The 14,416-nt window shown below is 43.3% G+C and overlaps 1 protein-coding gene across 1 annotated transcript; it reads right to left on the bottom strand.

The window, feature by feature from the left end:
* Positions 1 to 8,480: 8,480 nt before the first annotated feature.
* LOC116893743 (40S ribosomal protein S12-like) lies at positions 8,481 to 8,913 on the bottom strand. The gene has a single exon (XM_032895452.1). It carries the CDS (start codon positions 8,911 to 8,913, stop codon positions 8,515 to 8,517), a length of 399 nt encoding a protein of 132 aa, XP_032751343.1. The 3' UTR covers positions 8,481 to 8,514.
* Between the last annotated feature and the right edge of the window lie 5,503 nt (positions 8,914 to 14,416).

The raw sequence follows: 14,416 nt of genomic DNA, 5'->3' as shown, positions 1-14,416 counted from the left end.
AGGCCATTCCCTTGTTCTCTATTCCTAATTATTTCTCTATCCATAGGTGAGGTTTGGAAAAATTATGGGGTGTTATTACTTTAAACACCTAAGTAGTCTCTATTTTCATCTCTGTCCATCTTAGACAGTGGATAAATAGCTTCTTTGTCATATCTATAAAGTGATATGTTGCATTTTTTTCTTTCTTAAAACAGGATCTTACTATATATCTATCTCTGGACTGGAACTTGCTATGCAGATCAGGTCAGCTTTAAGCTCACAGAGGTCTGTCTACCTATACCTTTTGAGTTCTGGGATAAAAGGTGTATGCTATTACACTTGTCCCAGTATTACATTCTTAAATGAGCATTTTTCAGTCATGTGTATATGCTACTCAGACCTTAACAATCATTAGGACCATGCAGGCAAAACCAGGGCTCCATTAGGTGGATCTATCTGTTGGCAGAAGTGTCCATTGAACCATCACTTTGAGATGCAGTGCAGCTTGTTAAAATGTAGAAAGGATAAGGCATGTATTTGCAACATTATGGCACTTATTTTTCTAGAGAAAATCTCTCTTTTCCTTTCAGGACAGGGTCTCCCTATGTGGCCCAGGCTGCCTTTTCTCATACTATCTTCTTGCTTAAGCCTTTTTAAAAAAAATTATTTTTATTTATGTGAGTACACTGTTGCGGTCCTCAGACACACCAGAAGAGGGCATCGGATCCCATTACAGATGGTTGTGAGCCACCATGTGGTTGTGGGAATTGAACTCAGGACCTCTGGAAGAGCAGTCAGTGCTCTTAACCACTGAGCATCTCTCCAGCCCTTACTTAATTAAGGCTTCTGAATGATGAGATTACAGATGTGTGGCACCTCATACAGCTGGGAGGATTTTTGTTGTCGAAGGTATACAGTATTATAATAGTTGAAATTAGAAAAAAAAACTTAAATTTTCATCAAAGGAAGAATAGATAAGTTAAATTTTGGTACATTTAAGTGACCGAATATGATACAATTAAAATGTCTGAACATTTCAACATGGCTTTTTAAAAGCTTGATTTAAAAATAAGAAACAGGGCATAGAACAACAGTACCATATCACTTCCGGAACATTACATAATGCGGGCTGTGTTTGGATGCATACTTGGTAATGACAGTATGGAAACATGAGCAGGATGGGGACTCAGCATGGGACAAGGACTCACATGGAGGGAACAGAATGGCACTTTGTAATTGAAGTGTTGTTTTCACTTAAAAAAAAAACAAACCTGGACTCCTGTTGACAACCATGGATCCTGGAGTACACATAACTAGGGAGGAGAAGAAATGAAGAAAGGGAAACACACAGACACAGGAGAGCTGGGATTGTGCAGTCTGGGTTCTTGGATGGAGAAACTGTGGCACCCTGGAAGCTCAACATGATTATTATATACGCGAGGGAAGGTTATTGCATATAGCGGAACAAGGAGGTGAGGTTACTGCATGTATTTGAAAGTGGCAGGATTATTATATGCAGTTGGACAAAGAGTCAAGTTTAACTGATTTTGTATGAGTGGTTTCTGTATGGGAGCAATAAACATGGGGGTCAGGGGGACACCATGGAAGGCTTGGCTACCCACTGTGAACCTTTGCTCAGCCTTGGGTCAGAACAGCCAGTGCTCTTAACCACTGAGCCATCTCTCCAGTCCTTACTTAAGGCTTCTGAATGATAAATCCTCAGGGTGAAGCTTCCAGGTGAGTTTTGGCTCAGTTCCACCACGTCTAAAGTGTGTGATACCTTCAGGAAGAGCTTCTTACCTTCAAGTCCTGGGAGGCGTCAAGGGTAATGACATTAGCTTATATTTGGAGTCTCTTCGACTCTTCAGACTGACAACTTAGAAGGAGGTTTCCCATGTCTGGTACTGTGGCTTTTATTAGATAGTCTATGGCTCTTGGAGGGAGCATTGTCATTCTGTGTGGTGAAACTGCCCTGCATTATGAGAACTGAGATTTGGGGTTTATAGGCTATAAACTGACAGCACAGATGTTAAAAGTTTTGGTAACTTTTAGATGTGTGTGTGTGTGTGTGTGTGTGTGTGTGTGTGTGTGTGTGTGTGTAAAGAATATATATATATTGCATGTGGAAGCATTTAAAAATAGGGAGCTTTCACATTTAAAAATAAATCTAGATTTCTGGAAATCAGAAGCTTCCTTCATCCAGCCTTTAACGAGTAGCTGTGGGTGCTGCCCCCTTCAGATGAGGTGAGTGCTTCTCCTAATCCCTGCCTGATAGCCTGACTGTGTATTCCTTGCTTGTTGGTGCCGCCAGCCTGACCCCCACAAAGTTGATACCCTGCTGAGGGAGGTAGGTAATAAATAGCACTTGTGTTTCTTGCTGCGAACAGCTTTTTCTCCCCAAACATTTCAGTCATGTTTCTCCAACTGGGCTCAAATTGAATTTCAGAGTGCTTGAGAGTCAGGGCTGCTATGTCCCTGATGTCCTTTCTCAGGGTAGTTTTGAAATGGGGGCTGGGGTACCTAAGTCAGTTAAAATTACCAGGAAAAGTTCCTCAAGTCCTTGGTGTGTTGGTAGGAGGAATTGGTGTTAGAGCTTGTTATCGGTCCTGTGTAGCTATAAAAGATGGCTGAGGAGGAGAAGCAGAGTGTTCCAGATAGCCAAGGTAATTTTCTCAATGCTCAATGCAGACCAAGCTATTATTTATAACATCCACAGCAACAATTCCCTAAGAACTAACTCTAATTAAGAATTTCTGCTCATTATCTAGCTTGGAAATAGATCAAGATGAGTCCCAGATCCCTTCCATACCTACGACATGAAGCATGGCTGGGATGGTGAGAGCCCCAGCCAGTCTCCACTAAGAATTGGAAAAAGTGATCCCCATCAGCAGGTCCAAATGGGACATTCAATCAGGAACTTTTGTCTGCAGGGCAACATTTTGGGGGACCTCCTATTTGATGTAGTGGGCCAGCAGTGAATCAAATGGGTCAGTGAGGGCTGAAAGGCTCAGATAGAATATGCTGCTGGAGGATGTGGTACAAGTAAGACACATACGTCCATAGCTGCAATTCTCTACAAGGTTGCCTCATGCATATTGTGAACCAAGGAATTCTGGGAACAGATAGCCCAAGGGATATTCTTCGTCACTAATTGTTTGCACAATTTACAGTTTTCACTTCCTAATCTTCCTGATATCCATCAGTCAGTCTTCCTTCCTTCCTTTCTTTTTCTTTCTTTCTTTCTTTCTTTCTTTCTTTCTTTCTTTCTTTCTTTCTTTCTTCCTTTCTTTCTTTCTCTCTTTCTTTCTTCTTCCTTCCTTCCTCTCTCTCTCTCTCTCTCTCTCTCTCTTTCTTTCTTTCTTTCTTATTTAAGGTTTGTTTATTTTATATGAGTACACTGTAGCTGTCTTCAGACACACCAGAAGAGGGCATGGGATACCATTACAGATGGTTGTGAGCCACCATGTGGTTGCTGGGAATTGAACTCAGGACCTCTGGAAGGGCTGAGCCATCTCTCCAGTCCAGACATGATTTCTTTGTATCCAGGTACTGTCCCTAAAGATAGCCCCACCCCCTTTCTTAAGTGTATATTCGAGAATCACTGAAGAATCTTTCTGAGACTGGGGATATAACTCAGTTGGGAGAGCTTTTATCTAGCATGCAGATGTCCTGGGTTCAACGACGCAGCACTTCCATACAAATCTTGGTTTGGTGACACCTGCCTGTAATCCATGGAGGACTAAGAGTTCAAGGCCATGGTTGTCTATATAATTATTTTGGGGCCAGACAAAAACACATGAAACTGTCTTAAAAAACAAAACAAAACAAAAAGGACCTGCCTGTCTGTACCAGGCTCCTTCTTATGTCACACTAATGCCCAGTTCACGTGGTTAGTGAGTGACCACTAGGATTTGAGATCTTATTGATGTATCCGTAGTTCAATGTATTATCACGGAGTCTGTGAAGTTAGAATCATTCTCAGAACAAAGGCTTTCACTCTCAGTCTCTTATGAATGTGCTGGGACTTCTCCAGAGGCTACATAACTTGTGAATGTATTAGGCCGTAGAACTAGACACGAGGATCCAGTTGTCTTTTGTTACACAAGACCCCACAGAGGTTTGCAAATACGGAGCGCTCTGCTATTCTTCTTATGAGCTGTTTGGGAGTTCACCATGATTTTAAAGAGAAAAGAAAACATATCATGAGACCAAACACTAGAAAACTACTGCTTTGTAGCACAGCTAGTGGCTCTCGTAGCCATTCTCATCTGGGTGTGTCTTTGTCACTGGCTGGTGTGCTGGCTAGATTTTATGTCAATTTGACACAAACTATAATCACTTGATAGGAGAAAACTTCAATCAAGAAAATGCCTCCATAAGATTGGGCTGTGGACCAGCCTGTAGAGCATTTTCTTCATTAATTATTGATGAGAGAGGGCCCAGTCTATTGTGGGTGGTGCTATCCCTGGGCTGGGGATCCTGGGTTCTATAAGAAATTGCCTGAGCAACCCATGAGGAGCAAGGCAGTACGCAGAATTCCTCCATGGCCTCATTAGCTCCTACCTCCAGGTTCCTGCCCTGTTTGAGTTCCCTGTCCTGACTTCCTTCATTGGTAGACTACAGTGTGGAATGTAAGCCAAATAAACTCTTTCTTCCCACAACTTGCTTTTTGGTAGTATGAGAGTCCCTGAGGTGGTACTGGTTTTGAAGGCATGAACCAGTCAAGGAGAGCAGCTGAGACTTGGCACTGCCAGGAGAGGCTATTGGTAAAGGTGCAGCTTCAGTAGCAGTTGAAGGCCCAGGACTAAAGGGGTCATGCAGAGAGGCTGAGACTTGGGACCACCAAGAGAGACTACTGGTGAAAATGCAGCCCAGTTGCTATTGAGAAGACCCCAGTGTTTTGGTGAAGCCAGGACAATGGATGATCGCCAGGAACAGCAGCAGCAGTGGAGGGGACCCAACCTGAGGTTGGAAATCAAGCTGTGTGCATTGCAGAGTGTGGAGCCCAGAAACAAATCCCAGATATTGGAAGCTGAGTTATTTACACTGTTGGGGTTTTGTTTGATTTTGTCCAGATTATTGATTGTACCCCAGTTCTTCCTTCTTGAAGTAACAAAGTACTTATTTTTTATTTTATAGGAATCCACAGTTGAGAGACTCACTTAAAAAGAGAGAGAGAGATTTCGGGGTTTTACAGAGAATTTCAATTTTAAAAGAGACTGGGTATTTTTAAAGAGACACTTTTTTAAAACATTTGAATTTGTAAGGCTGTGGGACTTTTTAGGTTTGTCAAATATTTTATATTTTGATGTCTCTATTAATGCAGGATCTTGGGGATGAAAAAGAAAGAAAAGGTTATGGCTTAACCGTGATGTGTTTGTTTGTCAAGTTGACAAGGGGTAAATTATGCTGGCTAAATATATGTCAGCTTGACACAAATTAAAGTCATCTGAGAGGAGAAAACCTCCACTGAGAAAACTTCTCCATAAAATCAGGTTGTGGGCCAGTCTGGAGAGCATTTTCTTAATTAGTGATGAGGAGGGAGCATCTATCCCATTGTGGGTGGTGTCACCCCTGAGCTGGTGGTCCTGGGTTCTATACAAAAGCAGGCTGAGCAAAGCCATGTAGAGCAAGCCAGAAAGCAGTATTCCTTCATGGCCTCTGCATCAGCTCCTGCCTCCAGGTTCTTGCCCTGTTTGAGTTCTTGTTCTGGTTTCTTTCAATGGTTGGCCATGATGTGGAAGCATAAGCCAAACAAACCCTTTCCTCTCCAACTTGCTTTTTGCTCATGGTGTTTCATTCCCGCAGTAGAAGCCCTGATTAAGACAGCTGATGAAAAGGCACTCAGTGGCATGGGGTGGGACAGTGCGGGGAGGGGGAAGACCTTCCAAGGGAGAAGATGCACCAAGGGTGTCCAGTGGGAGGGAGGGCAACAGAAGGAGAATCCAGGAGACCTTAGACCTTTAGATTTGCTTTGGACTGGTACTTATTATGACAGAGACAAGGGCAAAGATAGGATTTAGAGGAAGGCAGACAAGCTACTTAGAGTTCATATCCTGGGCAAGTCACTCACCCTGGCTGGACTTGACTTTCTTTGGCTGTGAAGCCAAAAAGCTGGAGCAGCTAAGAGTTTGCAAAGCAACGCTGCGGTAAATAACAGCTGTAATACTCATAGCAGCGCTTAGAGATCAAATGCCAGGTAAGACAGTGGTCTGTAAGTACTTAGTTTAAGTTAGGCAGATCTAGTGTTGCCTCCGATCATAATGCCACTGCGTGATTGAAGGTTTATTTGCTTGTTGAGAGAAGCTCTCACAGTGTTCTCAGATTGGTTTTAACTTACTAGACTCAAGTGATCCTTTTGAATTAGCCTCTTGTGGGTTAGCATTACAGATATATAAAACCGTGAGGGGCTCCATCTTTGAACTTTTATTCTCCCTGTAGTTCTGGGTGTGGGGGAGGGGTGTGAACCTAGGGCCTGGTGCATTCTAAGTGGGTGCTCTACCATAGGCTACATCCTTAGCCATACCTAGGTGGTGGTGGTGGTGGTGGTGGTGATGGTGATGTGTGTGTGTGTGTGTGTGTGTGTGTGTGTGTGTGTGTGTGTGTGTGTGTGCGTGTGTGTATGAGAGAGAGAGACAGGGAGAGACAGAGAGATAGACAGAGAGACTTTATGTAGCCTTGGTTGTCCTGGAACTCATTCTGTAGACTAGGTTGGCCTTGAACTCATGGAGATTCATCTGCCTCAGCCTCCTGAGTCCTGGGATTAATAACATGTACTATAGCTAGATCTTCCTGAGTTTTGATATGCTTCCCTAAGTCAGAGTATTATAACCATAGAATTGCTTGCCCTAGGGAGAAAAAGTCATGGTTGACAGGAGAGATGGGAAGCCCTTGAAAGTAGATGATCAGGTTTTTATCCAGCTCAAAATCTTTAGAAGTCAAAATTGTTTGGTTCCAAGCTAGTACACATCAGCTCTCGTTGAATTGAGGCAAAGCAGTTTCAGAAGGAAGGTCAAGAGTCTTCAGGCTTTCTGACAGCAGACAGGAGGTTACATCTCAATGCTGCTGCCTGTTACCGTGTTCCCAAGCAAGAGATACTATTCCATTAGAAGAGGTTACTAATGCCTTCCTCATAGGGTTGTAGAAGCTATTTAATGAGAAGACGCATGTTGAGCTGATGGGCTCAGACTCAGACGTTAGGAAACACAGACTGTCTTTTCTCCAGTTGAGAAAGTAGACAATCGAAAGGCACCTCAGCAGATGTGACGAGAGGCAAAGGAGAGAGGTTCTAGTACTAACGAGCTGGAAAGGAGGGAAAGTGGATTGTGATTCTGTAGCTTGAAGCGTAAGGGGTCTGGAGTAGCCATTTTGGTAGCCTGTTTTTTTCCTGTCTGCCACATGGAATATATCTGCTCCCCTGGATCTGACTTCCTGGGAGACATGATGAATGAGCTGCAGTCAGGAAAGCTTCGTCCCCCATTTATCATCTCTTGGCTTGCTCGGAGGAGCCCTGGCTTTCCAACAGGTGAGTTGGATTAGATGGATTGTGTGTTGTCAAAACAGTAAGTAATGGGATGTTGTGGTCATTCTTTTGTGATGTAGAAGCAAGACACATTTACACATTTCAAATTAGATTAACAGCAAGCTCAGGAAAATGGACATTTATGGTTCCTGATCCTCCCCCAACCCCCCACCCCAATCTGTCACACTCGTTTTAAAATAACCACCCTAAAGTACCATATTCAAGTTTTAACTCCACAGTCTTCTTACAAAGGTATTTGGAGGAAATAAACACTAACATTAAGCATTGCTTTGCCTAAATAAGTATGGCGGGCAGAGATCAGTGATGGTGCTGTTTGATTATGTCTTAGATGTTGTTCAAATGCTTTGACAAGACACCATGGCCAAGACAACTGAGAGAAGAAAGAGTTTATTGTCGGTTCACAGTTTCAGAGGAATGAGAGACTTCACCACCTCAGCAGGGAAGTGTGGAGGCAGGCAGGCATGGCACCAGGAGCAGCTGAGAGCATCCATCTTGAAAGGCAATCAGACGAGCTCGGACTCGTTCAGGGTGGTATGGCCATAAGAACAACAATGCCAACCAACCAGAGCTCCCAGGGACTAAACCATCACCCAAAGACTTCACAGTTCCAGCTGCATATGTAGCAGAGTATAGGCTTGTTGGGCACCAATGGAAAGAAAAGCCCTTGGTCCTGCCACGGTTGGATCCCCGAGTGTAGGGGAATGTGGGGGTGGCGAGAAGGGGGGATGGATGGGGAGGGGAACACCCTTATAGAAGAAGGGGGAGGAGGATGAGATAGAGGGGCTTATGTCCTGGAAACCGGAAAAGGGAATAACATTTGAAATGTAAATAAAAAAATCCAATAAAACAAACAAAGGAAAGGCAATCAGGAAGCAGAGAGCAAACTGGAAAAGGCAAAAGCCTTTAAACTCTGGAAGCTGGCCTCCAAGTGACATACTTCCTCTGATAACACCATACCTTTTTTTTTTTTAATGAGCCAAAATTTTATTTATTCATTTCTTGTATTTGAAGTACTCCTCGATGACATCCTTGGCCTGAGATTCTTTGCCATAGTCCTTAACCACAACGCAACTGCAACCAACCACTTTCCGTGGTTTCCCCTCTCGATCAATTTTACAGAGGCCTATCCATTCTCCTAGTTTCTTGTTGTCATCAACCTTTATCAGGTTGATCTGGTGCTCAGCACAGAGTGCCTCCACCAGCTTGACATACATGGGCTCATCACAGTCGGATGCAAGCACACAGAGATGGGCTTGGCGCTTGTCTAAGGCTTTGGCAGCTTCGCGTATGCCACGTGCTAGGCCATCGTGGATGAGGGCGGTCTTCAGCACCTCTTGTAGAGCAGTGTTGACGTCCATTACACCTCCAGCAGCTATGCCTTCCTCGGCCATGGCAGTGGATGGCGGTGGATTATGGGTGACGCCCGAATCTTGAATGCACCCGAGCTTCCGCCTCTGCGGAACTTGGCGGCGGCAGGGGAAGAGCAAGACCATACCTTCTAAACCTGCCCAAAGAGCGCCGTCTACTGGGGGACCAAGTATTTAAATGCCTGAGAATACAGGGGACATTTATTCAAACCACCAAAGGTTCCTCCGTTACTTCAGTGAGATGAGCTCCATCTGAATAGCCCCAGTTGGCAAAGAGTTAGAAGACTCAAACCCAGGCTTTGCATGCACGTGAAGAGGCAAAGCCACAGGAAGGCATAGGCTTGGGTGAATCTAGAGTTGGGTTTGAATTTGGGTTCCATTTTTGTTTTTGCTACACTTGTAACATTGGACTTTTTTGTTGTTCTGCTGGCGTGTGTGTGTGTGTGTGTGTGTGTGTGTGTGTGCGTGCGTGTGTGTGTGTGTGTGTGTGTGTGTGTGTGCGTGCATGCGTGCGTGACGTGTGTGTGTGTGTGTGTGTGTGTGTGTGTGTGTGTGGTGTGGGTCCACACATGTTTATGTGTATGCTTCGTGTTGATCTCAGGTGTCTTCCTTAGTAACTCTGAACCTTATATAATGAGGCAGGGTTTCTCACAGATCCTAAAATTCACTGTTTTGGTTAGTTTGGCTGGCCAGTTTGGACTGGGGATTCCCTGTCTCTGCCTCTGGTGGATTGGGCCCCACCATTCCACCTAGCTTTTATGTCACTTCCGGGGGTTTGAACTCTGATCTTTGCACCTGTGGAGCAAAGGATTCAGTTACTGAGTTATCACAGTACTTTTACGCCTTCAACTTTCTGTTAAGCTGGAGTAGATGGAAGCTGCCTGGTTGGACTTCTTGGAATATTAGGCATAATGTATGTAAAGTATCTACCAATTACAGATGCCTAATGAATGCTAGCTCCCTTGAGGGCAGTGGTGTCATGTAATACATTATGCATGGCTTAGTTAGATCTATTTTATCCTCTTGAATTGCTTCAAAGTGTTGCTATACACACCACAGTATATATGTTTTAGGGAAAGTTAACTTACTTTTATACATATAGGCATGATTCATAAATAACTTTATGAAGAAAGGACTCAGCTATACAAAAAGAACCATACCTGAACAAATGCATACCATGCAAACACATTACAGGTACCAGAGGATGGAGAGTGTATAGGAGGATCCAACAGAGATTAATTTGAGCTTGTATTTTTCCCTATCTGGAGGACCAGCAGTAAATTTGAGTCCTGGAAGGTGAAACTTCTTGGAAGGGACAGGTGTAGCTGTCCCCTACAGAGAGGCGTTGAAAGGGCACATTGCCTTTAAGTTGTGAGCCTGGCTTCTCTTAGAAGAGAACCTGAGGTGCTGTGTAAGGCAGATCACCTCTATTTCACATTTCAGGAGAAAATTCCACTTTCTACTTTGGATTTTGGCATTTGTAGAATTTTTTTTTTTCTTTTTAAGAGGAGAATACGAAGCGCTCTAAACACAAAGGGAAAGTTAAGAATGTATATTCATAAAAGGACGCAGCATTTGAAACGAGAAGCCATGGAGAAGAGAGATTCTGGCAATTCCTAGAGCTGGCAGAGGGCTCCTGTTTGAGGATGTGAAAATATCCCCCTACAAACCTAGCCATGAGAGAAGCAGGCAGTTGAAATGCAGGAGGAATTCAAATGACCGAAAACAATGGATGGTATGGTAATTAGCAATCAGAAAAATAAACTGTAAAGCACAACGAAGCATCATTATGCATTTTCTACCAGGGCAAACACTAAATAGACTGATAATAGCTGACAACAGAGCAGGGCAGCGCTCCAGACACAGTGGGAGGGAGGACGGTTGGTAAACTATTTATGCGAGCCACTAAAGTTGGTGATATCCTTACAGACTGGTCAGAGACTCACATAGAGGAGTAGATTCCACAGAATATTCATTTCTATTCTTAATAGCCTTGATCTGGAGACAGTCCAAACGTCCAAGTGAATAGCTTTCTAATTCTATATCGCTCTGGGCCTTCATGAAAATGATCATACTGTAGTTGCTTCGAGCGCCATTGATGTTATTCATATAGGAAGTATTAGCAGAAAAGCTTGATATTATTCTAATTATCTAAAAAAGGGTGCGTGTGTGTGTGTGTGTGTGTGTGTGTGTATGTTAACTTCTGCTTTTAAAAGATGAACATTTAAGCAGCAAAATCATGAAGAAAGGAGGCCATGATCATAAACACTGCCATCTGCTGGAGTTTTATTGTGCTGTCAGGACAGCTGATCACCGTATCAAAATCTACCTTGGTTAATAGTCTAAAATCAGCAGTAGGTAAAGTATTCACATGGTAGAATCGAAAAAGTCTATAAAATTCAAGGCTTCCCACTCTCAAGAGAGAGGCATTAGGGCTGGAGAGATGGCTCAGTGGTTAAGAGCACTGACTGCTCTTCCAGAGGTCCTGAGTTCAAATCCCAGCATCCACATGGTGGCTCACACCCATGTATAATGAGATCTGATGCCCTCTTCTGGTGTGTCTGAAGACAGCTACAGTGTACTAATATAAAATAATAAATAAATCTTTAAAAAAAAAAAGAGAGAGGCATTAACTATACCCTAGCATATGACTGAAAGGCATAGGGCTGTCCACTTCTCCTAGGTGGACAGAGGAAGAGAACTATTAGGAACTGCTATATTATGGGTCTTTTTAGATGCCGGAAATTGTTGAGGTTATCAGCAGAAACTTCAGGTGTATAGACTTTTTGTTATGTTATATATAGCACAGTTTTCTGGTTCTTCAAAGAACTAAAGCACATGTAGTAAGACAAGAAAAAAATAACAGGAAAGGGAGAATTATCAGACACACCTTATCTGCCTGCTTACTCTGTAGCATGGGTCTTTGCAGGGAAAGGACGGGTTTAGTTCTGTGAGGGGACTTGTGAGGCAAAACATGCTGGACAGATTGTGAGGTAGCATTTCTGGAGTGAGCTGCATGTTGAGGGAAAAGGCATACATCAAAGCTCTAGCACTGAGGGAGGGAGCTGACTCTTGGCTGAATACAGGGATCTGGACAAAAGTGGGAGGACCCCAAGATAGACCAGAATCTTCAGGCTGTGCAGGAATAATTTTCAAGGGTGACAAGGGTGACAACAGGAAGCAAGGACAATGGCAAGCAGATCTGATCTACTTACTGTCTCACATAGATGTGAGAACAAGACCGACTGGATGGGGTAGCTCTGGAAAGGAGGTTTAGAATGACTGGGAGGGTGAGACGGATTTCCATACTAAAACAGTCCTCCCGAGGTTCATTGAGAGAAAATAGTTTGTGACCCTAAATATCACCTCTGAGTTTTCATTTTAATTATAAAGGTAAAAATATATATTTAAACTGTAGAAACCTGGTGGTGTCCACATCAACCATGTGGTCAAAGGCAGGCAGCATCACTTCCAATGAGAACAGTAACTCGGTGACCTCCTGGTGTGACACCAAAGTGTATAAGAGTATTGTTGTATGTAAGTAAGTAAGTATGTAAAGTATTCTTGGCAAATAAGTCTACTTTCTGTTCTCTCTCCTTCCTTCTTTCCTTTCTCTTTTTTTGTGGCCCTAGGCTTTGAACACAAGGTTTTGTGTATATGACACATGCAGTCTACCACTGAGGAATAGGCCGTCTTTATCATATATGTTTAACCCGAGTGTGTCTAACTGTCAGTTTATAGGATGTATGGAAACTAGAAGATATGACCAAGACATTGGGTAACAACCACGTGAGTTCAGAATGTGAGGCAGTCAACAAGACAGTTGGCCTGCAACCTTTGAAAACCCAATTTCATGAGAATTAAGAGTGTCCTGTGGAAGGAGCTGTTGTCTAAAAGGCCAAAGATCTGTGACAGTCAAATGTACTGCATTAGAAAATAAAAAGTCACAAAAATGAATTCGGAAACTATTATGAAATTTAACTTGGACTAAATGTTAGATGGCATTGGGGTTCTTGTTGCTTCCTTATTTATGGTAACAGTACAGCATCACAGAAGATAGGTAGCACTGCTCTTGGGAGATAGATGCTAAAGACCACAGAAGTGAAGTGCTTTGATTAATATGGCTTCAGAAAGACATCTATACAGAGACAGAGGAAGAAAACAGCAAGCTGTCGATGATTGTAAGTATGGTGGGTGTATAGATGTTCACTTCCTTTTTTTTTTTTTTTTTAATTCTTTTTTTCAGAGCTGGGGACCGAACCCAGGACCTTGCGCTTGCTAGGCAAGTGCTCTACCACTGAGCTAAATCCCCAACCCCAGATGTTCACTTCCTTATTCTTTCTGTCTTTATGGATGCTCAGCAATTTCATAATTAGAAATAGAGGGGCTGGAGAGATGGCTCAGAGGAAGGGCACTGGATGCTCTTCCAGACAACCTGGGTTTGATTCCTAACACCCACATGGCCGTTCACAAACCATCTGTAACTCCGGTTCCAGTTGATCTAACATATTTTTTTTTTGTATTCCATAGACAGCATGTGTAAATGTGGTACATAGATGTACATGCAGGCAAAATATCCAGACACATATAAACAAAGAAAAGAAACAGAGGGAGCAGGATGACTCAGGGGGGAGTCAAAGAATTCCCTGGAAAAACTGAGCTATGACAATTCTGCCTGTGGACCAGCAGTTGGTGATCTGAAAAAAATAGCTCATGAGTCTTGTTCACCGAGAGTACCCATTGTGAAGCAGAGCCATGTGTCAACCCCACCGAGCGGTCACAGGCAGGGCTGCTTGCTTTTATATGGGTGGCACTCTTATTAACAGACCGTCTTTTCAGATGGTGGGGCAGGGGACAGATTTCCAGACAATCGGGGTTGACTACCAGACTCCCATTTGCAGACACTGTTTTCCAGGAGAGCTGGAAGGTGCAGACTGTTCCCACCGTCTGCATTACGAATAGCTTGACTTGTTTAATTCAGGATTGGACTGTCTGGATTTTGGCATGTTTGTCAGCGGCTGCAGAGAGCCATGAGCATGTGCCTGCTGCTGGGGTGCCAGCTGCAGACAGCTGTCAGGTGGGGCTCCTCTGTAGACAGAGGCTCCAGGTGACTGCTCTCCATTTGACAGCCTGCATGGGGTCCTGTTCTGTTTTAATCTGGCTTCCCAGATCCTTCCGCTGGTGACAGTGGATGAACTTTAGTTATTCCGTGATCCTCTTTAAATAGTTGTACAAACCATACCTCTCACATACCCCCTTAATATTCCTAGCTTCCTGCACTTCTCAATAAATGATTATAAATCAAGAAATTTAGGAATCATGAGCCTAGTCCAACCTGCAAGCCCTTGTATCTGACAGAGAAATTGAGAATGGGTTAGGAAAGAGATCAGACTGTTTTTTTTTTTTTTTAATTTTTTTGAAGTGTCTGTATAACACGATAGAGCTGACCTGCTTTTCGTCCACTGCAGACTGAGCTAATGGCCCAGTAAAATTGATTGAATAAAACTGAACCACCAGGAGCTTCCAC

This window comes from Rattus rattus, chromosome 2 (assembly GCF_011064425.1).
Source record: "Rattus rattus isolate New Zealand chromosome 2, Rrattus_CSIRO_v1, whole genome shotgun sequence".
Lineage (NCBI taxonomy): Eukaryota > Metazoa > Chordata > Mammalia > Rodentia > Muridae > Rattus > Rattus rattus.
The sequence above is the reverse complement of the archived record's forward strand: the minus strand, read 5'-3'. Positions and strand labels throughout refer to the sequence as shown.